The sequence below is a fragment of the Epinephelus moara genome, chromosome 12 (assembly GCF_006386435.1).
Source record: "Epinephelus moara isolate mb chromosome 12, YSFRI_EMoa_1.0, whole genome shotgun sequence".
Classification (NCBI taxonomy): Eukaryota; Metazoa; Chordata; class Actinopteri; order Perciformes; family Serranidae; genus Epinephelus; species Epinephelus moara.
Genome location: NC_065517.1, coordinates 8519444 through 8542649, shown reverse-complemented (window position 1 = coordinate 8542649; position 23206 = coordinate 8519444). Strand labels below are relative to the sequence as shown.

At 41.4% G+C, this 23206-nt stretch overlaps 1 protein-coding gene across 7 annotated transcripts in view; it reads left to right on the top strand.

The window, feature by feature from the left end:
* epha7 (eph receptor A7) overlaps positions 1-23206 on the top strand; it is a 123559-nt gene that overhangs the window by 78079 nt on the left and 22274 nt on the right. For 4 of the 7 annotated variants that reach the window (XM_050057675.1, XM_050057672.1, XM_050057674.1 and 1 more), the window contains exons 6-9: positions 11757-11881; positions 14842-15010; positions 19415-19523; positions 22420-22475. In XM_050057675.1, the coding sequence (XP_049913632.1) occupies positions 11757-11881; positions 14842-15010; positions 19415-19523; positions 22420-22475 (459 nt within the window). Of the gene's footprint in view, positions 1-11756; positions 11882-14841; positions 15011-19414; positions 19560-22419; positions 22476-23206 lie in introns of all 7 variants that reach the window. The other 3 variants (XM_050057670.1, XM_050057673.1, XM_050057668.1) reach the window with 1 other exon arrangement.

Here is a 23206-nt window from a genome sequence, read left to right as displayed (position 1 = left end):
ATTGTTATGCAGCGAGCACTCCGTCCTCTGCCAGACTCTTTAAAACGCTATTTTCAAACACACTTGGTTCAAGGGTATTTCATGCGCCTCCACCTGAAGTGTTGGCGGTGAATAGGAATCGTCAGGCTATCAAAATGTTCCAGAGATGATACAGTGAGCCTTTGATGGGAGGACATGCTGCAGCTTTAGCTATGTCTGGCCAAAACTCACATGATCTTGCTAATGGAGATCTTGTTAAGCAATTGGATTGATCAGATTGGATGGTATACAGCAGAAACATACAAGAGTGTAGGTTTGGTTTAAGAAGTGAAGCGACACAAAGAAGTCATGGGTTTATCAGAGCTGCCTGCTGATAATGAGAAGAGTTTGATGACAACCAGTAGCCCATTCCTTTTCCCAGGTTGTCATGTTTGTCAAGCCCCCCAAAAGGCATCCTTTAGCATGTTTATGAGATGTACCGGGCTTTTAGCTAACTTCAGTGTAAACCCACCAGCCGCAATACTTGATGCTTTGAGCGACTGATGTAGTATAAAGAGCTGGAACGTCCACGTAGGGTGGGAGCAAGGGACGATGGATATGTCAGAGAAAAGAAGACTTTCTCAAGGATACCGTGGCTTGTGTGAAACAAAAAGTTAACATTGTTATAATGTCACATTATGTAATTTACATTATGTTACTGTTACATAACAGTCCAAGTAGTTTTGTGGCCTGGACCTAACAGCGATTGTTTCACATTACAATTGTGATCATTACGTGTCACAGTGTGTCTCAGCTGTGAGTCATAAAGAGATGCTAAAGGGTGTCCTGTGCCACACTATGAAACACAGAGGGGTGTGACAAAGCATCATTATTTGAAGACCTGGGAATAAGATCCGGTTGGAACTAATCCGTTGTTATTCCCAGGTCTACAAATTCGGCAGGTGGTCAGTGGCCCTATGATTTGACGCTTCAGGTAGCCCTCTGTCGTCAGTTTTGGACGCTCAGGGACGACGTGTCAATTTCCACCTTTTATATGCTACAGTGTCCTTTCAAAATAAACGCCTGTGTTTACGGTAAAGGTAGGTTTTGAAAGCTACTTTAGATTTTGTCAATAAAACTACTTGGTTAGGTAACACAAGACACAAACAGTAGTTAACTGGGTGAAAGTCTTGTGATTGTTTTACCCATCTACTACCATTCCTGCCCTACGGAGACTTTCACGCTCTTTTTAGGAGTTGCTCCGATATCAGCACCAGCATTGTAAACATACCTCTGTTGCTGCCTAAAATGCTGGATCATGAACTGGCAAGTGCGCAAGTTTATGCACTGACTAAATACCTTGTATTTAGTTGTATCAGAGTAGTTACACCCAGATAAAATAGCAGTTTTCCCAGAAATCAAGTCTTCTTTGCTACTGTAAAAGAAGAAGCCACACACACATGCGCTAAAGGGTGTCTTGTGCGTCGCCACCATGCCACAGACCACCAACCAAGCTGCTGTAAGTGACGCCCTGATGATGAGAACAGGTTGTGAGAGCAGAGTTTGTGAACCAGAAAACCAAATGCAATGAGCTAAAAGAGGCTAGAAATAGTCATGTGATATTTGTCACTATGAGCAGCACCTTTAGCACTGCATACATAGACACTTCCTGACAGAACTATGATTACATCTTTCGATGAGGCCTTGAAATTCTTTAAACCATTCTACTATTGGATGTTGTGCACATGCGAGTTAAATCCATGATCATGTGGCAAAATGAAAGTGCTGCTGACTGCATCAGTCCTCTCTTTTTCTCCCTGTTTGGGTCTAAGCAGAGGTGACATGTCACCGGATGGCACCGGCTGGTGAAAAGCAATGCCGTGCAGAGTCTCAGTGCCACCGGCGGGACACTGCCTCTGTAGCCCAAGAGCAAGAGACTTGTCACACCAATCCTGACAGTTCCCCTCACATTCATCAGAGCCCGGGTCTATTATTGTCCTCCATCCTTTCCTCTGTGACTCAGTTAGCGTGCGTCCAGTGCACACGGATACTAAAGGGAATTCTGTGTTTAATTCAAGAATGCTCAAGGTACGCTGCCCACTGAGTGGATGAATGGCCTTCAGAGCGTAGCTGCAAGCTAGTTTAAGTCTGGCCAACTCCACAGACAGGTGGAGAGTAGCTGGGGGCAGATAACATCCACCCACACACACATACACTTTCTACTGGGTTCACACAGGCAAGTAAACAGCTACACACCCACGCACAAACACACACAGGCATTCCAGCTGTAAAAACCAGCTGGGGTCGCATGAAATTTGGTAGAGTGAGCTTGCTGTCTCAAAATGCAAATTGCATCCTCGATGCAGGGGGAGACAAACGCTCCTCATCACGAGTGCATTACATGGAGAGGAGACGACCAAGAGCAGACAGCAGTTTGACACTGAAACAGTGGTGGAGAGTAAGGGTGTGGAGGTCAGAGAGGGGGGGCGGACTGTTCAGATACATTTGCTTTCAAATCCAGCGACCCACGTACAATTCTCAACTCATGCAAGCAACTTTTCTCAGCTTGAGTGAAGTCTTTATTTTCAGCTAAAGTGGTTTTCATTTAACCATGAGCAAAACTTAACCAAACTGCCTCACACTGACTTTAAAGGGGAATCCCACGAATTTTACAAACACACAAAAGTCAGTTTACTTTACTTCTGTGGCTCTGGAGGAGCTTTGTCATGTCTTTTCAAGTCTGAGAAAATAACCCCTGATGATATCATAAGGATTATCTTGGATCAAGCTTGGAGACTGCAATTTACAGAAAGCCCAGGTTACAAACAGTGCATTAACCAGGTAGGCTATTCTGTGTTCCGTTTACCCTAGAAGTCAGAAGTTGGACCTGGGACAGCACTACCAAGTTGACCGCATAACAGTACAACAAGGCAGAAAACCAAGACAATACCAGCTCTAGCCAAGTTAGCCATTGTTAGACATGATTGATTTACTGAGTCACAAATAAGACAGAAGTGCTATTAAACAGTATATTACCACAGCTTTCACTACTGTTGATGAACAGAGCAGCCATCTTGGATATTGACGTCGGGGATGGTGAGCTCCTTTTGACATTCCGAGTAAAATCAGTGATTAGCGATACCAGTTGCTATGGTGTTTGTACATGCAAAATAATGCCTCAAGTGTTATTGTCCGTATACAAACTAGGACACATAAGACAGAAGTGCTGATAAACAATATGACAACTTTCATTACTGTTGATGGAGCAGCCATCTTTAATTTTGGGAATGAGGTTGGTGAGGTTGTTCCGACGTTATGACTTCAGAGGGCGTTTCAGTTGAAATTACTGGGAACTCAGAAATTTTGACTTCCCATTTCAAAGGTAATGCACTATCAGTCAACAAACAATGCTATTGGTTGCATTATGGGAAATGGAGGATCCAGTATTTTTGGAGCTTGCTTCATGCTGGGGACTAAAAGTCAGGATATCTCAAATATCTCAGGGTATTTTAAAAGGCCTTATCTGCCCCCTGACCTATTAATCTTAGACACTACCGACTTTTATTGTGGGAAATGTGGGAGGTGGTATTTTTTAGAGCTGGGCTTATGGTAGGGCTTAAATGTCAGCATATGGCAGACTCTGCTGCTTCAAATTTGACCATTCATTTTTTAAATCTGTCTCTTGTGAGTCTGCCAACTTTATGGTAGTGCAATACTAAATAGCTGGAGTGCACCTTTAACTTCATGTCTTGTAATCCCCTCAAGGAGGACTATTTTTACCCACAACAATCACCATTTTTAGACTACCATGCAGAGACTACTCCTTAAACGTCCATTCCTCCTGAGATGCCAACATTTAAGAGCAGTCTCTCTCTGCTCGGTTATGGGAGTCACAACATTAACTCGAAGTAATCTTGATTATGTCATACCTCGTTAGTGTCAACCCAGCCAAACCAAACTGTCGCCAGGCTTTTGTTTCACAGGCTGCTGGAGATGATGCATTTAAAAGGCTTCAGTCTAACAGACAGACTCCCCTGAACTGTAAATATTCAGCTCTACGGTGATGAAAGAGGAAACGGAATAGGGTTATACAGTGTGTTAAATGCATCAATTGCTGTTGATGTGTGAAATACTTGATATGATGGAGAGCAGGGCCAGCTGGCAAAGCAGGGTTTAAGTATGTTAACACAGGTCCTTAAAATAAAACTATACAGCCTTAAAGGGATAGTTCAGATCTTTTGATGTGGAGTTGTATTAGGGATTTATCCATAGTCAGTGTATTACATACATTGTAATGCCCCCGATTTGGAGAAGCAGGCTGGAGTCCAACACAGAAGCTAAGCAATATACTGCTGTGAAAAAAAAAAAGTATCTTGCCATCAGACAGCAATTTCCTATGGTGAACTGAAGCCGTTTTATTGCTCTCTTCAAAGCCAGACTCCATTGAGTAGAAAAGTGATTAGCATCGCTGAACACAGGAGCGGCTGGTCTACTGCTGCTTCAACCAGTTAGTTAGTTTGTCTTATTATGTGTCTTTGGCTTTTAAAACGGTTAGTTCGGATTCACCAAAATCACACAATAACACAAACTAACTAACTGACCGAGGCAGTGGACGACCAGCAGCTCCTGTGTTCACTGAGCCAAAATTAGTATTTTTGTCAATGGATTCTGGTGGCTTTGACAAGAGCATAGATGGGAACAGAAGCCGCTAATGGCTTTCCCGTCAGAAAAAAAGGTAGAGCAATGAAATCTATTCTCAATATAGCATACACTTAAAATATTATCGATATCTTTAGGTGGCTAAAATGCGTTTTGCTGCTGACCCCATCCACAGCAGTACATTGCTCCGCTTTTGTGTTGGCACACTCCTGCTGCTTCTCCAAACTGGGGGCATGTCAAGCGACATCTACTGTATGTAATTCATTGACGATCGATAATCCCCTCACACAGCCCCACTTCAAAAACCTGAACTATCCCTTTAATATGATGAAAGGACTTTTGTTGATTTATCACACTTATTTTTATCCAGCACATTATGTCACTTCTTGCATGAAAAGCTCAATTACTAAATGAAAACAGTACAATCAGTTTCTTTGGTCACACACATTTCATTTCCACTCTTTGAATTGTGAGGAAGCTGTGCTTTACGTTTGTTTATGTGTCCACATTGGGCCCAAAGGATTCCTTTCTTATTATTATTTTCTCAAGGAGACATTATAATCTCCTGTTCAGATTAAAAACCTTTAAAACACCATTAAACGCCAGCAATCTTGTGCACCTCAACAATGATGGTGCCGTAGGCGTAAAGACACACGATTGCATCTTGAAAACAGCAGTAATTAATATATGAGCTTATAGCATTGGTATGGTCCATGAGGCAAGCACGCAGGCAGAGAAAGACGCTTATGTAATGAACTACCTCCGCTCTGCTGTTCGCCTCCGAGTTGGAATCAGACGGCTGAGTGAAAGAAGAGGATATTAAAACGCACTGTCTAATGTATTCATAACATATTTGAATGCAGAGCACGGTGGCGACTGGCTTCTGGATCAGTTAGCTTTACAGGGGAAGGTGTTCGGGGTCACTAACACATTTTCTAATATTGCAAAATGAATGCACAAATGCCTTCCCAAACAGTCTCTTTAAGAGCGGCATAACAATTATACAATTTTCCGCCTTGCTAAGCCCCTCAGGTATGTTAAAAGTCTGAGAGTGGCTGACTGGTTCTGGTCTCCATGATATCAAGTCAGTCATTAATGGCTGTCACACAGCACCGCCTGGGTGATCGGTGGGGGAGACAGAGAGAGCCAGAGCAGCAGGTTTTTCTAAGAATTAGCGCTCAAATCTGGTCTTCATTCACAGCCCTGAGAAATTGAGAATGACCGCTTTTCTATTCCGAAAATCACCTTCCTGGAATGCTCACCTTTTAGCCGCGTTTGCTAATACTGCTCACTGATCTCATGATCTCTGTGGAAACACAGGGCCCCGGCTCTCTGTCACCCGTGGAGGGGTAAGGGAGTGAAGGATGGGGCGGGGCCGGGTCGGGCCGGGCTGAGTCATTGCTACTACAGCCGTGGGCCAAAGGGGGGTAAATGGGGCAGATGTGGTGCCTGAGCCTACGTCACACTCTGGAGGGAGAAGAAGCTGTGTGGGAAAGTAGCTCACCATGCCGCACGCTGGCTCTGTGGCTCAGGCAACATCCCAGCTGCCGCCTGAAAAGCATGTATCTCTGACAAGTGTGTGGTTTTTTGAAATGAGGATTTACTTCCTCTGTCAGCAAGAGCATCTTTTTTTTATTAAGACAGTGGTACAAAAAAAATCAGATGCACATGTGTGATGTTTCAAAGCTTTTATTTTTTAGAAGTAAAGACCACAGTTGGTGCCATTAAAGATCAAAACTAAGTATGACTTGGCAACTAGAACCAGTCTTGAGTTTTGAGACCCTAGTCTGTCCATAGACATGGCCAAGTTGCATTATGGGAAGCGTAGGCTCCGGCATGGTTAGGGCTTCAACCATACTAGGGACAAAACGTTTAGATATCTAAAAAGCCAATAGCAAGTTGCATCATGGGAAGTGTGGGATCTGGCTTTTTTTTTTTTTTTTTTTAATTAAGTCATACACTCAAAAAGACATTTGTTGAATTTACTTAATCCAGTTTTGTCAACATTTCCACCAAACTGAGTTGTGTTAGATATCGTTTTATAATACTAATATGATGGCAATAACTGACTTATGTGCAACCAGTGTGACTGTATTAGATAATTCCAACAGTATCTGGTCAACTTGGATTTAATTAAATGTTCAATGTCCACATTACTAAAATGACCAACATTAATTCAACAAAATGTAGTTACATTACTGTGTTGGTTAACATAAAGACATTTGATTATACTGACTTAACTCATTTATGTAAATGTAACGTAACAGTTGTACCTCCACTAGTCAACTGTATTTAGTAAATTATATTTTGTAGCTGCAACATAACCTGACTTAGGTGAGTGTGACAACAACTAGATTTTGTTTTACTAAGCTTGGTTTCATTGTTATAATGGTGTTCTTTTTAAGTGGATTTACTTCACCCGATTATGTCAACAATTTCCACACCGTGTAGTTAAGTAAATTCAAATAATGCTACTTTGGTTCCATAAGAAACTTCATTTATCACTAATGAAACACAATGTAGCACCAACACACTGCTAAAGTGCATCATGGGAATAGCAGAATGAAGTGTTTTTGAAACTTGCCTTGTAATATGGACTAAAATAGTCTTTTCTCTGCTTTTACTGTATCTATTTTGACCATTCTTGTTTTTAACAGTCTCTTGTGAGTCCCCCATCTCCACGGAGCCTCAGTACTAAATTGCTGGAGTGTGCCTTTAACTTTATAGTACTGTATTGCTGTAATATAATTTGTGTCCGTGATAAGTAGTCTTGTGTTTTAGATTAAGGCATGTATGACATTTCAAACTTGTTTAGAATAGTTAAAGGCTAAAGGAAGCAGGCAAGACCAAAAATGAGTGTATGTCTTGGCAACATGAACAAATCTACAGTATTAGCCCTTTTCTACCAGTATTAGTGTGCATAATAATGCAGGTTTTTAAAATGCTGGAACAACTGCCAGAAATAAGTTGGAGTTTCCCAATCAATGTCACTAAGGCACTGGAAAAAGGGTTGGTAAAGAGTAGAAAGCAGCATAGAGGCCAGTGAAAATGTCACAGTGGTTACTTTTTTATATCTGTTACTGGATAGAGACAGCTGAGATAAAGTGTTGTCAAAGTTACCAGTGGTCATGCCAGACAGGGGTATAAATTAGTGTGTCTGCCCAGGTGTCATGTTTCCACTGCTGCCGATCAGAACTGGAGCCGATAAATACCAGTAACTGCTGCAGAGTCATTTGTCCCAGGAACAAATGCTGTCCTGTCCCACTAAAGACAAAAGACAGATTTTAGTGGGATTTAGTGGATTTTTTTGTACAGTGGGAAAGGGGCTTTAGTTGTGTCTATGGTAGTAAGCAATAACAGATTAAAGTTAAAAGTTGGGTTTGGATCAGTGTTTGTTTTTGTACTCCTTTCCTAAAAACAATGGTCCTTTTCTTGTTGATTGATTTTAAAAGAGTCCCAGAGCATGTCACACAGACAACAAAAAAAATAGATTTATGGTCCTGAAGGAAATTTGTCTTTGATGCTGCATGTTGTATAATCTCTAGCCATCAGGTTAACACAAAAATTCTGACTTGCTTTCAATCAATACAATGTTTCAATGAATTTAGTCTCACATTTAGGATGACAAAAGATAAAAACACTCTCCCAGTTCAGGTCATAAGCGTAGAGACAGACCATTGAGCTGATATGAAAGTAAATGTATCCATTTGTTCAACAGTGTTCAAGTCCAAGAGTTCCGAACAGTGTACATATATATCCTGAAGTAGTGTTTCTCTATGCGCATGCAGGGTAGAAAAAGACATCTGCAGGGGATGAAAGCAAATGTCAGATTAAAGCAGTAAACACAGACAAGAAGCATCATTTAGTGCCCATAAACCCGAACCAGATTTAGTAACCGGGAGGAGAACGGTCCATATTTCAAGGACGCCGCCTGGATGGGGGCAGAGAAAGCAGCCAAATTGGATGAAGTTAAGCTGCACTAACTGCTTGTTGTGACTCGAGAGAGAAAACTCAATCGTCCCTTTGACCGGCCGACTGCTCTGAGAAAGGATACATTGTTCCTGTGTTTTGGGTGGATTATGAGGGGACATGTCACAACAGCAGGTTTTTGACAAGGTCTCGGGTGTCCGCTGTCGTGAACGTTACTGTCAGGAATGCCGATGAGGCCTAATGAGGTTTTAATCCAGCCGGAGTCATTAGTGGCAGGTCAACTTAAAACAAGCTGGGGTCAGGCTGCATTAAGGCTACAGAGGTCTGCTCCCACTGGGTCACTGAGCATGCCACTGACACTTCAGCACTTCAGCAGCTTCTGCTCGTCCAGGGAAAGACTATTTTTGTCTCTTGTTGGTTGCTGTTCAATACCGAAAAATATAGAATACCTGTGTCACTGAGTGATGGTTGAGACTGTACAATTAGCAGATTTTGTAGCATACGAACAACACGAACACAACCAAATGTCAGTAGAGAAATATAAGCTTGTGCTGCTGTATCATTTGTAAATTGCTCAAAATGAGACGATCAACTAAATACATATCATCATACTGTCATTTAAGATTTTTTTGGTGTAAATTCATCTTTCAAAAGCTTTCCTTTCATTTTAAAGCACTCCTCTGATCCATGAAAGACCCAGGAAACACAAATCAAAGTACAGCTCCTGACAAGTGGCTTTTACTTTGGAGTTCACGTCGTCCCCAGGACGCCTTTTCAAACGTGCTAAGACGTGTTAATTAATATGTTTTGCCCCAAGAGCAGCATGAGTCATCAAGATTTCACAGAATGTTTACAGAAAGGATCTTTGGGCTGTTTAGAGTGCAGATAAGCAGATTTTTTTTGAAAGCATCATCTCCTTGGGGTGAGGTTTAGTAACCCAAAAAGCTTTCCTTCGTTTTTTCTCACTGGGGTCTTTAGGAAAAGTGCTGTAAACATGACGGTGATTATAATCAAGGCAGTGATGATGATGATGTAAAGGTAATGGAAGTTGAACCAGAAACAGAAGGCGCAGCTGCAGAACCAGTAGCAGCAGTGATAGACTGCAACAAAACAAAACTTCTGAAGGCAGGGAGAAGGGAGACGTACGCCAGCGCAAGAGGAATATTTTAACCTTGTTTCTCATAAAAGTCGACTTGTTTCACAAACTTTCTCGGGAGGAGTGTGTCTTGAATAGAGGTTTATATCACAGGTTTCATCACAATATGATATTATATAGATTCTTTGGACATTGATACAATATTTGATCATATCACAAGGTCTCCCACAACATGATTTTGATATGATTAAATTCAGGGCATGTGGTCAATATTAGATGATATCAGTAAATATCCTCATCTCTTTCATGGCTGTGTATCATTGTCTGCCTGGTGTGCAGCTGCTAGCACTGTTTGAGTGAGGTGCATTTCGAGGATATGATGACACAGACATATGATAGGAATTTAAAAATATGCTGTATCTTAAAAATGTCGATACATATCGATGTTTTCAATTTGCATCAATAATACTGGATTGGTGATCATCCAGATTTATGTACTATTCCTGTATCCCTAGTATCAACGCATTCTTATTCCCAGGTCATCAAATACTGATGCTTTGTTACACCCCCCTCACCATCTGATACTGACGCACAAGGTTCCCTCTAGCATCTGTATGAGACGCACAGCCGTTTCTAGGGTGAAAGACATTGTGACAGGGGGTTAACTTTGTGAACCTGTTAGGGTTTAGGCTACAAAACTACTTGATTAGGTTTGGAAAAATGTTTGTTTATGTTTGGTTCAAAATAAGTATGTTTGTAACGGGTTTAGACGTAACACAGCGTGTCATAAATATGTGACAAGATGTGATCTAAGTACATGACGTACAAACGTAACTTACTTAACATTACGTTGAAATAACTTAACACTGATGTTTGCTGTAGTATGAAAAACTGTCTCGTGGGTGAAAGTCCTGTGTTTGTTTGACCCCACCTCCTCCCAGTGCAGATTTTGCCACTCTTTAAACTAGACCAGTTGCAGAAAGTAGGACTTTAAAGCCACACTCATTGATTTTTGCAATAACGATGGATGCAGCGATGATGTAATAAGAAAAAAAGGTCACTTGGAATTCAGAATTATTACTGACTCTGTAGTTCTCCTCAGCTCTGCATTTTAGCAGCTTTTTTTATTAGGTGTCACCTTTCCCATTTTGGTTCAATTTTATTGCTATAATTAAAACAATTAATCTAAGATAAACCTATTAATGCAGTTTTAATTTTGTCTTCCTAAAGCTGGGCTTGACAGAAATCTGTAAAAAGGCAATAAATAAATTTAAAAAAAAGGCAGAAGGTGACAACAAATTGGTGTGTAATGGAGTACACAATTTGAGACACTATTAAATTATATTTAATATTAGGTCCTGTATAGCAGTCTTCTTTGTTTTATCTTTGCATGTAATATTAATTTTGGATGCAGTAGCAGTAGTTATTAAAGCAGCACTAGCAGTAGTTGGTGCTACATCAGTGATAGCAGTAGTAACATTAGTTGTACAGTACGTGTTTTGCAGTAGCAATGCTAATTGTTGCATTTGGTAGCATAACAGTAGATGATAGAACTGTATGCTCAGACATTACATGACACACATGTAGGCTTAAGTTCCAACTTCACAAGGTTGTTACCATCATTTACCTTTGGGTATTGACACCTAAAAATAGAACTGTGCATGTGTGGGTGCTGTTTAGCAATCTAAATGTGGCAGCAGTTAATCCAGGCAGCCAGACACTTAAAATGAGTCATGCAAAGAGCTAGAGATAATTGGTGTGCATAAGACTGGTGTCACAAGGTTACAGGTACACCCCTCTGCCTCTAAGAGGATCTCTCAACAGTTCTGACAACAGGCAGAGTAAGTGCCTGCTTGTTCCGCTGGAAATGTTGGAATGAATTGAGCTGAATTGTCATTCATAATCTGCATGTTGCAGTTCTCCACCGGCTGCAGTTACGCTATCTTCCGCTGTCTGCAGTGCAACTGAAATTTCGATCAGGAGGTGTAAACATTTAGACCAGGGCCGCTGAGTGTTGCTGGAGGAGTGGTGCGGCTGATTTGTGGCTGGCTTTATGCGTGTGCGTGCAGAGTTGGTTTGCCCTCAGCTTATTGACATGTTCTTGTCTAAACAGCTCCGTCCCAGGTCAGCGAGGTCATCAAGGAGAAGGTGCAGCAGCGCAGCATCCAGCTCTCCTGGCAGGAGCCCCAGCAACCCAACGGCGTCATCACGGAATATGAAATCAAATACTACGAAAAAGTGAGTTTCACAGTCAGTTTGTTTGTGTCCTTGTCTCTTTCTGGAACCCTCTTCCCTCCATCTCTCCCTTCACATTCACTTTTGCCGACTCTTCATTTTGTATTCTGCGTGCATGCTGCTGTGAGTGGAATTCACAAGATTCTGCAAGTACCTTCTTTGTCTCATAATTGCAATAATGAATGAGATGCTCATAAGATTTTAATCAGGCTGTAGTCCTTCACAGCCGCCCCCACGCACATGTTAGCACACACACAATCCGTGGCTGCTGCACTGCCAGAATTAGTAATCTGTCACTGTTATCTCCGTTCCCCTTCCACATAGATTATACCGCTGCTTCCCTGTGTTTCAAGTCTGAACACATCAGCTTTTTACAGCAAGGTTTAATGGAGCGAATTTAACCCAGTGAATCAAAGGCAGGGTAGCACAGCTCTGATGCCAGTCCTGCTGGCCGCAGCCTCGCGCAGAACACTGACAAATCAGTCTCCTATGTCACGTACTGTGGCTGTGGTCTGCCCAGCTGTAAAAGTGGAAAATTGGAAACAACAACTACACCCCTAACAGACCCTGGCATTCCATTTGGGCTTTTGCTGAGCAAAACATTTACAGATCAACAACAAAGTATACAATGCGTGCAGCCTGTGCATCCAAATAGATTTGTTGATGAAGAAGATATTTTTATATGTGTTGATGTTGTCTATGTGGCAGGCTGCCTCATGGTAAGCTTATCATGTTCTCCAATATACGCTGGGTATAAAGATCACTTTAAAGCATAAGAGGAAACATGTTTACAAAACATTATTTTCAAGCTTTAATTCTGTTAATTCTCAAATAAAAACTGGTATTTAAAAAGGAAACTGAAAGTTGCTGTAGTATTGCTTATGCTGCCTTCACATGGATTCAGGCAGACGGTTTTCCTGGGACACTCCCGGTTTCCTCCCAAGGTCAAAATTTTCCCTTGTTTCTCCTGATTTGTGACAAATTTTCACACCTTTTTTTTCTTTTCTTTATCACACAGCATGTATAAGCCCTATGACTCTAGTGTACTGTTGCCTCTTGACACTTCTCCTGCTCTTCCTCTTTCCCCGACCCTACATGGGGTTTGGAGGGTGGCACCTGTCGGGCCTGCATGAGTCTGGTGCAGCTGCTGGCGGCCACCTCATCTCTGTGGTCACTGTGTTAGGCCTGCACAAGTCCAACAGGATGATCTGAGGGGTTACTCAGGTCTTTAGGGGGGGCCCAGCTTGCCCTCCTTTGTTGCGGAGGGGTCTTCTAGAGACCATGACCCTCCAGGTGGGCCAGGGAGGACAGGGTTCCTGGCACTGAACAAGTCCACAGCCTGACCTCCCTCCCTCCTCCTGGTACTCTGCTTGAGTGCCAGGGTCATGAACCAAAAACTAAACCAAATCAAATATGTTTAACATAAAAATGTCAATACAGTGGACTTAATTTTGATTCTTTAAAAGTCACTAGAATGCAGGAAACACAGTCTCTGAAACTCTGATTTCCCCTCTTTGGTTTTGAAATCCTCCCTATTTTTGAGGTCTCAACATAGTCAAGTATACAATAGATGGCAAATCGGATCATTTTAGTGGATGAGAGCCGAACGATAAAATTAGGTGAGGCCAGCAGAGAACACCGGCAATAGTATCAGTAGACGGCATTGTTATCCAGAGCTTGAATATCAAATCTTTTTGCCGTCCTCCACGAAGGAAATTACAGCTGGAAAAACATGAGTGATCTGAACAACCCCATGCCAGTAATTTTGCTGCAACAACACCCTTTCTGTTGAAAATTAAAGAATGACCTTAAGTTTTGGAGGGAGTTCATTTTGGAGAGAATTTAACATTAAATTTAAGTTTCCAGTAGAATATTAAGAGGGAGCTGCATTTTATAGCTACATGCAGTACCAGAATGTTTGCAAAATATTCTTTATTAAATATATTTTATCTCATTCTTTGTAAACAATACAACACCATAGCAACATATTGTCATGGATCTTTCGTTTTGCTGTCTTGCCATTCCGTCAGAGTATTTATTTTTCCTGTACCATCCAGAAGTCCATTTACCATCTACCGTCTGCCTGATTCCCTGTGAATGCAGCATTAATAAGTTATACTTTCAGGAAAGGGCACATTTCACAGCACTAATTGTATTTCGTATTGAGTTTGTTTTCTTAACAGAAATATTGAATACTATCAGCAACACTTTCAACTCAAGTGTCATCTGTTGAATGGAAGGACAGGATTTTAGCCTTTAAAACCCTGCAAGGCTTTTAATGTGAAACATCTGTGCAGCATGTTAAATTCACAGTGAGAATAATGGTGAAGCGACTGGAGTTAAACTGTGAATAGAAACAGTATGTTGAAGGAGACAGAAAGCCAGAGCAGCAGAGGCGACTATGACATGTTCATTGTAGTGATGGAATTAGTGCTATGGGAATGTACATTATACTTAATGTATCAAGAAAACAGGTAAACATGGGGGAAGTGATGAGGGCGTCTCAACAGCAAACTAAAACAGGAGCTGATCAGAAAACAGGGAGGCTCTGTGCAGAGAGAACTGTACTTATAAAAATAGGGGATACTATAAATAGAGGCATGTCTGTAATGACAGCCTGTTTTAAATGAAGGTCTGGTTATCTCTGCAGCTGAAGTAAATAAAGTATTATAATATATTCTGAATATTAGTAAAATGACTACTAAATTTAAATAGTTTCATCCAAATTTTCCACACTGTGTATCCAGTTGGATGAACCATTGTTAAGTCACGTTCTGTCCTTTTACAAGTGCAGGTAATTACATCCTCTGAAGTATATCTGCAGTATTTCCGAAGCAAGATAACGACACTTCAGGGGACTCAGTTATAAATCAGGCTTTCACACAGCAGTTGGATGTTCTTTTATTTCGCCCCAATGGTGACCATTTCATTTTTGAATAAAACATGATTTGTTCTTTGTAAAGGATCAGAAGGACCGGGTCTACTCCACGGTGAGGTCCAAGTCCACATCTGCCACAGTGAACAACCTGAAGCCCAGCACGGCCTACGTGTTCCAGATCAGGGCCTTCACAGAGGCAGGATACGGCACCTACGGCCCCAGACTGGAGATAACCACCAAGGAAGAGGCCACAGGTAAGATTTATGAACAGGCTTCCAATGCAAGAACACACACTTTTACAATTAATACTGCTTTACTTGTGCCATTATTAATATGAATACATTATCCAGAAATTAAAAGAAAACAGCCCTGAGCAGATGCAAGAAGCAATTTATGCAGTAATATTTGTAGGTAGTTTGAAGTTTAATATTTAGATATTCAGTATGAATTATCCTCAATGACTTTTCACCACTTTCACTATATTTGTGGTGGATTGTGGTGTTAGGCCTGACACTTTAAAGGGTATCTTAGGTATTTTTCAGACTGGGCTCTATTTTCTCATGTTTTTGTGTATAAGTCACTACTGGAGACATTAAGTTTTTAAATTGGTCCAGTACGGAGCGAGAGCGCTGCAGCCGGCAGCAGCAAAACAGGCTGCAATATAACCACTTGGGGCAATTGTGCTCTGTCAATTTATGTTCACTAACAGTGCTGGTATTTGCCACTGACAGGCTCAGATTGTTGTTAAATGTGTGACATCATGATAGAAAGGATCTCTGCAAAGGTTTACCTTTTTGTTAAAGAGCAGGATCCTTTTTGTTTAACCATAAAGAGCCTGCAAATCACAATCAGCAAACCAGCCAGACTGCATTTAAAAAAATACTAATTTTAACATATATAGAGACAGCATTTTTTCACATGTAACTTGGTGAAGTAAGGTTTTTTTTTCAACCAAACCAGAGTTGGTGATTGTTGGAACAATTGAAATACAAAGAAAGATGTTTTTTGTGATTTATTTTGTTTCTGTCGACTTTAAATGAAGTGTGTTTTACACTCATAAAATCACTGTTTATTTAAATGGAGTCTGGTGGGTTTGGTGATAGCCATTTTGTGGCTGTTTTCTATTAAACAAAGAGAATCTTACTCTATAATAAAAAGGTTTATCTCTGTAGGGATCCTCTCCATAATGTTGTCAGACACAGTAAGAATTTGAACCTGTCGATGCCAAAAACAAGCACCTTTAGTGGACACATACTGTCAGTGTCAGATTTCCATTGCAGCCTGTACCGCCGCTGTCGGCTTGATAAAAACTCCATTAATCACGTAGACACAGAAAACATGAAAAATAGGGTCAAGGTTGAAAAATACTGATCCTTATCCTTTAAAGACTTGATTCTAGAGGGGAAAATGTTGAAGTTAGGGGCTTTCTTAAAAGTTAATGTTAAATAGCCAGGATTTTTGTCAACAATTTTTTCATTAAAAACAAAAAAATAATAATTTAATTTTGCACATACTGCACATGTCTTATGTGTGTGTATATCTGTCTTATATAATATATTATAGTTTTCCTTGTTTTTCCTCCTTTAGTCCTACCATTTTATACTTCATTCTACTTCATTGCCATTTTACTAATTTGAATATTTGAGTGTCTGTTTATACATTTTCAGTGGGTGTAGTGTGTATACAGTGAAAATCTGTACTAAAGTGAAAGTGGGAAAAAAAGATGTAGGTTGGTTTGGCATTAAGTGAGGAATGATGTATCATTGCAACAGTCTGTGCTGCTTTTCATTTGATAACGTTTCACCTCTGCAGCGTTCATTCCCACTTTCCTTGCACCTGTCTGATCACCTTTTGAAAGAAAAGCCCACAGAGAACATTAGTACGTCTCCAAATGCACCGATGCCAAGCACCTAACAGAGGGAGAGTTTGACCACGGCAGTAATATCAGCACATCATTTTAAAACACAAGCTTTCAACTCTAAATTTATGCACAACCTGTTAATGTTTCCAGCTAGTAGTAATAGCCCAGGGAAATTATTTGCTTTCAAGCAAAGCAAACAGAAATTGCTCTGACTTTATGCTGACAACACGTCATGGGAAAAATCACTAAGCACAAGGACAAGCTACTGTAGCGTCATGAGGATAAACTCATTTAAATCTAATCAGTTACATTAGCTTTGCCCTGAGTGTCACAGTGTGTTATTGGGAGTTTTGGTGAGAGATGCTGCTGTAAGAGTTCGTGCAGGGGATTAAAATGTCTAGCATTATAAGATGCTGCTAAAGGGGACCAATAATGTTTTTCTATATTTCCTATAATGTTACAATGTTGGATGTTTGTATTGAATGTGGCCGATTCTTTCAAATAACGAGGTAGATATACTTAACTGGACAAAAATGTGAGGCTACAGACCGTTCTGAATACTCTGTTTCCCACTGTTTTTCCCTCCCTCTTTCAAACTGTGATGAGCTTGTGATAGATTTCTTTATATGGTCATCTGCTCTAGGCATGCTACTGCAAGTGTTTACATTACATACACTGCTACATGTAGCTAAATGCTAACATCTGAAGAACCTATAAACTTGGTTGACGATGTTTGGGACATATTCCTACTGGAACTTTTCCGATTGTTAGGATTTTGGATTAGAATCTTTTTTGGTGATTTTTCAGAGTAAAAAGTGCCATTATATTGCAGTCATTCCGTAAGTACACTGCTACATGTATCCACATGCTAACATCAGGGAAACATGTAATCATGGCTGGCAATGTTGTTAATTTCTCCTTGATTTCAGATTATATTCCTGCTGGAACATGTCTGATTGTTAGGGTTCTGGTTTAGAAGCTTTTATTGGTTATTTTTAAGGGCAGAAAGTACCGCTATATTGTGTTACAGTCATTCCTGTGCTGTAAGTACACTGCTACATGTAGCTACATGCCAGCATCTGGGAAACATGTAATCATGGCTGGCGATGTTTATTTCTCCTTGATTTCGGATTATAGTCCTTCTGGAACATGTCAGGTTGTGAATATTTTGGTTTAACAGCCTTTATTCATGAATTTTCACAATAGAAAGTGCTGCTGTACTCTGTTACAATCATTTCTCTGCTGCAAGTACATTGCTACATGTAGCTACATGCTAACATCAGGTAAACTTGTAATCTTGGTTCCAGATGTTGTTCATTTTTTCCTAGATTTTGAATCATATTCCTCCTGGAACATAAACAGTTGTGAAGCTTTGGGTTTAGAAGCATTTATTGGTGATTGGTATTATGGTATAAAGTGTTGCTATACTCTTTCTTGGGAGGGGGGCTTAAAGAGACAGGCACTAAAATGAACCATCTTGGACAGAAGGTGAATTCAGATATTCCAGCACAGACAGTATGAGGAGAATAAAGTGTTTTTTGAACATCAAAGCCTGTAAATATGTTTTAGTAGAAACCCAAAATATAAGTATCAACCATAAATTAGCACATTAAGTCCCCTTTGACATGGATACACATGAGGTCAGGCAAAAGTTTCTGTCCAAAGATTAAAATTCTAAACCTAAATAAATTAAACCAAAATATCTGTTAGTGGCATTTTTTCTGATATAACTTAACTAAATAAGGATTCCATTATAAAAGTGTTTGGTAATAACGTGCTACATTAAAGAAATATCAGCATATCAGGGAAAACACTTATTAGCTTTGTTTCCCAGAGTGAGATGAAAATAGTTTCTCATGTCTTTGTGTTGAGGTCAGGACACGGTGTGCCCTCTTAAAATCTGTGAAAACCTCCATTAGCCGCTGTTTCATTCATTTCTCTTTCGTTTCGAGCCCCAGCATCCAACCTGCCTGCCCAAACGCCCCCACCCACCTTAACATCCAACATCTCTGCATAAAAGGACACATTAATTACTCATACCACATGCAGAGCGTGTCCTGCGACAAGGTTAGAAGTTTGCAGTCCAGTCAAAGTGTCCTTGACCAGCACAGTGGACCACTAGCCTCAAGAGGGAAACCTGCAAGTGTGTAATATGACAGCTGAATGCTCTTAATTCCTCCCAAAATAGACAGTTGGTGAGATATTGAAGCTTGATTGAGGAACAGCTGATTGAATGTCGCCACATTTTTCAGCCCCCTCAGACAGACAGGCCACAGGAAAAAAAAAAAAAAAAAAAAAAAAAAAATCATTCTCTTTCCAAGTATTTATACAGCGCAGATCCACTTGATTTAAAATGCATGAATTTTCCCCCTCATACACCACTCGCGTTGACTTTATACGATGCTACGGCAAGCCATTCTTCGGAGCAATCGGCAGTTTGTCAACGCAAACAGTCTGAGCACTGTGGGAGCTCTGAATGGGAAACAATCCAACCTGAATGTGTCTTTGTTTGAGATGAAGGGCATTGCCGTCGCCGTCTGGGACTATTAAGCCCACTTTCTGAAACAGTAGAGCCGTGTGTATAAGGACGGCTCAAAAATAGAAGCGTCCCTCCTCCACTCTCTCGGAGGGAAGGAGAGGAAGGAGGGGGGTTATCAATCTCCACGCCTCTCATTGGGCTCAATTATGTCCTGCAGATTGTAGTCTTTGATGTGCTGAAGTTCACACTGAGCGTTTCTGTCTTTTCTGCATGTCTGTCCGTGTGTGTGTGTGTTTATGTGTGTGTCCGTCTCATCAGCCGCGATTGTCTCCAGCGAGCAGAACCCCGTCATCATCATAGCGGTGGTGGCCGTGGCGGGGACCATCATCCTGGTGTTCATGGTGTTCGGCTTCATCATCGGGAGAAGGTACGCTCTCGCGGGCCCCATTGACTCTCCGCTCCTGTGAGTCTGCGCTTGTCAATTAGCCTTTCTGTCACTCACAGGCCTCCGCGCCTGTGGAGTCGTCACACGCACACACACGTGCACCCATCATCTCGTGGCATGCTGTGCTAATGGGTTGTGATGCATCATTTTTTTCCCCTCACCCACCCCCCCAGCCCCCAACAAAATTTTTAAGCTATTTTTTGCAGAGCCATTATGAGACAAGTACTCCAGAGCGAGAAAGCTTTGGCTCTGCATTCCTATGTGTGTGAGAGATCCTGAGGGCAGGATGAAGTATGGCACAGATTTTTTTTTTTTTTTTTTTTTTTTTTTTTTTTTTTTTTTTTTTTTTACCACCATTGCAAAGCTCCCAGCCCATTGTCATTATCACCATTACCTCACATACTTCATCTGTGTTTTCATCTGCATGAACGGCATTTCATCAGAACTTGCTTTTAATGGTGGGTTTAACAGAATTAGCTTTCCCTGGCAACATATTTTAAGTCCCCCTCTTCTTCTGCTAGTCATGAGTTAGTCAAGCTGATGTCATACACACAGAGGTGTGGACTCGAGTCACATGACGTGGACTCGAGTTCAGCTCGAGGAAATTTGACTTTATATCTGACTTGACAAAATCAAAAAAAGACTTGCAAATCGACATGGATTTAAACACTAATGACTGGTGACCTCACTTGCCTGTCTTGACTTGGGACTTGAATTGGGACTTGCCTGTCTTGACCTGGGACTTGCCTGTCTTGACCTAGGACTTGTCCGTCTTTACTTGGGACTTGCTTGTGTTGACTTGGAACTTGCCATAGGACTTGCCTGTCTTGACTGAGGACTTGCCTGTCTTGACTTGGGACTTAAACTGGGGCTTGCCTGTCCTGACTTGGGACTTGCCATGGAACTTGCCTGTCTTGACTTGGGACTTGCCAGTCTTGACCAAGGACTTGTCTGTTTTGACATAGGACTTGAGTTGGGCCTTGCCTGTCTTGACTTGGGACTTGACTGTCTTGACCTGGGACTAGGCTGTCTTGACTATGGACTTGTCCGTCTTGACTTGGGATTTGCCTATCTTGACCTGGGACTTGTCTGTCTTGACTTGGGACTTGACTTGGGACTTGCCTGTCTTGCCACGGGACTTGTTGTCTTGACTTGGGACTTGACTCGAGACTTGCCTGTCTTGTGACTTGCCACGGGACTTACCTGTCTTGACTTGGGAGTTGAATTGGAACTTGACTGTCTTGACCTGGGACTTGAATCAGGACTTGTTCGTCTTGACTTGACTTGAGTGCAAAAACTTGAGACTTACTTGTGACTTGCATCATATGACCTGGTCCCGCCTCTGCATAAACACCCCAGTGGTTTCAGCATTATGTCCAATGTCAGCTGGAGATAATGATCCATAAATCTGAGTAGAAATCATGTGAACAAAAGATGCACTTTATAACTTCAGATCTTACCTTACAACTGTCAAATTTAGACTTTTCCTTCGGTAAAAGTAAAAACTGTTTGCATGCAGACCATGCAAAGCACAATGCCCATCAATGAGCCTGTAAACCATGACTTTTCAAGGTGGAGTTTCATCAGAAGCCCAACTCACTGACTCCATGTTAACATTACCCTTCCTGTTTCCATCACCTAAGTGATGCAAACGGAACCCAAACACACCGTCCCATTTCAAAGTTTTCTTTTTAATGATACCCTCAGCGTTCCTCAACACTGAAACCTGGGTAAAACTAATGCCACTATTATTTTATGTTATGGCCATCAGTTTCAATTATTTCAACTGTGCTTCTGAAAAATGGTGTTTTTCCATCAGTTTTGTATGGCAGTCATTAGCTTCAACTTGCAGTTAGCTGTAATAGAATTATAAACCCTGTGCTTAGATGCACCTCTGGGAGTCATGGCTGACTTTTCTCCTTAAGTTTTAAAGCGCATAGGATTATGTCTTTGACTCTGTATCAAGCAAACAGATTTTTCCTAATGCAGTTGCTCATCTAATGTACCATTTATTAAGCGGTGGGAGTTAAACGCACTTCCAAGTACTCCAACTGTCAGGCACCAACACTGTGGTAACTGAATGGGACTTTCACTTTTGGAACCATGGACAACTCCCATTTTGGTACTCTATTAAACACATATTAGTGATGACATCAATGAAAATTGGTTTAGTTTTCCTACACAATGAGAGCATTTTTTGAGAAAACTATGACTAAGAATGTCCCATCATCAACATGATTGTTATATCTCTTAACCACTGGCACTTTTCTTTATCCAGTGTTATACAGAAGCCCATGATTTGATAAAAACCTGTGGCCACACAGGCAAAAAAACATCAAAATTTATAGTATACTAACAAGCAAATATTCATTGATAGCATTTCTAAGTAGCTTACTGTAAAACTTCAGTTAAGGCCCGTAAATAGAGGCAGTGTTCTAGTATGAACAGTGGAGACGCTACACTCATGTGTAACATCATCAACAGTAAGTGCATGTCCATCATTTGTGCCTTATTTCACCTTCCCACGTCATTTCAGGTTTTTTTCAGCTCCTGCTCAAAGACCAACTTTGTGCAGCAAATCACCTGCTTGAGGCAACCTTCAACACGTTAATATTACAAATTAATATTACATGACATGTTGAACAGTCCTTTAGCCTGCATGTATTATTTGATATGTTACATGATGAGATAGTCGAGCTGCTTTTCCCAGGCTGTACGCTGTTAGATTCACTGCTCCTGCTGCTCAGCTGGGTTTCTTTCTTAGGAGATTTGTCATGCACGGCATTAGTTGCCGCATTAGAATTCTTGCAATTTAGGGCGTTTATTTCCTCTGCACAATCAGTTGATTCTGCCACTCTCTTCCTCTCCCCCCGTGCAGGCACTGCGGGTACAGCAAAGCTGATCAGGAGGGAGACGAGGAACTCTACTTCCAGTGTGAGTGCCTGCATTCGTCAGCCTTAACGCACACATAAAGTATATATGTATGTACACACACACACACACACACACACACACACACAGACACGTAGTCGGAGACATCTCAATCACTGCATACTGAGCAGGGAGGGTGCCTTAAAACCCATTAGCACCCACAGGCGTGACTCTTTGATCCCAGTTCATTTGATTTGAGTCAAAGCCGGGAACAATCAGGCTAACATCTGCTGCTGATTGGCTAGACTCAATCTGTGGAGATGAAGAAGTTAGGAAACTACAAACGCATGAATGTGACAGCTGTCAGGGAGGGAGAAGGGTTTGACCCGGGAGGAAGGAGTGTTCCTTAAAAAAAAGATGGTGTTACTGAGCGACAGAGTTTCTGGTGTACACACAGTTTGCTCTGTCGAAGGGGCTGCTTCGAGGCGCCTTCTATCAGTAAGAGTGCTTTTTTTTTCCTAACACTGATACACCACCCCTAATGATGCCCCTGGAGATACAGCTGCAGACAGCTTCCCCGAGTGGAGCCGTAATGATCCACGCTGTAGGCAAACTGCTGATTTGGAAACAAAGGGTCAGGGGTGTCGCACAGTGCACGGCTACGGCAGAGGCAGTGCCGGCGAGCCCAGGTTGGCTCCCGCTAAGTGTCTGACAGATCCACCTCAGCAGCTTACAGGTCCCATCTAGTGAAGAATACTAGGAGAAAACACAAACAAGGCTTGTGTCGAGCTTAA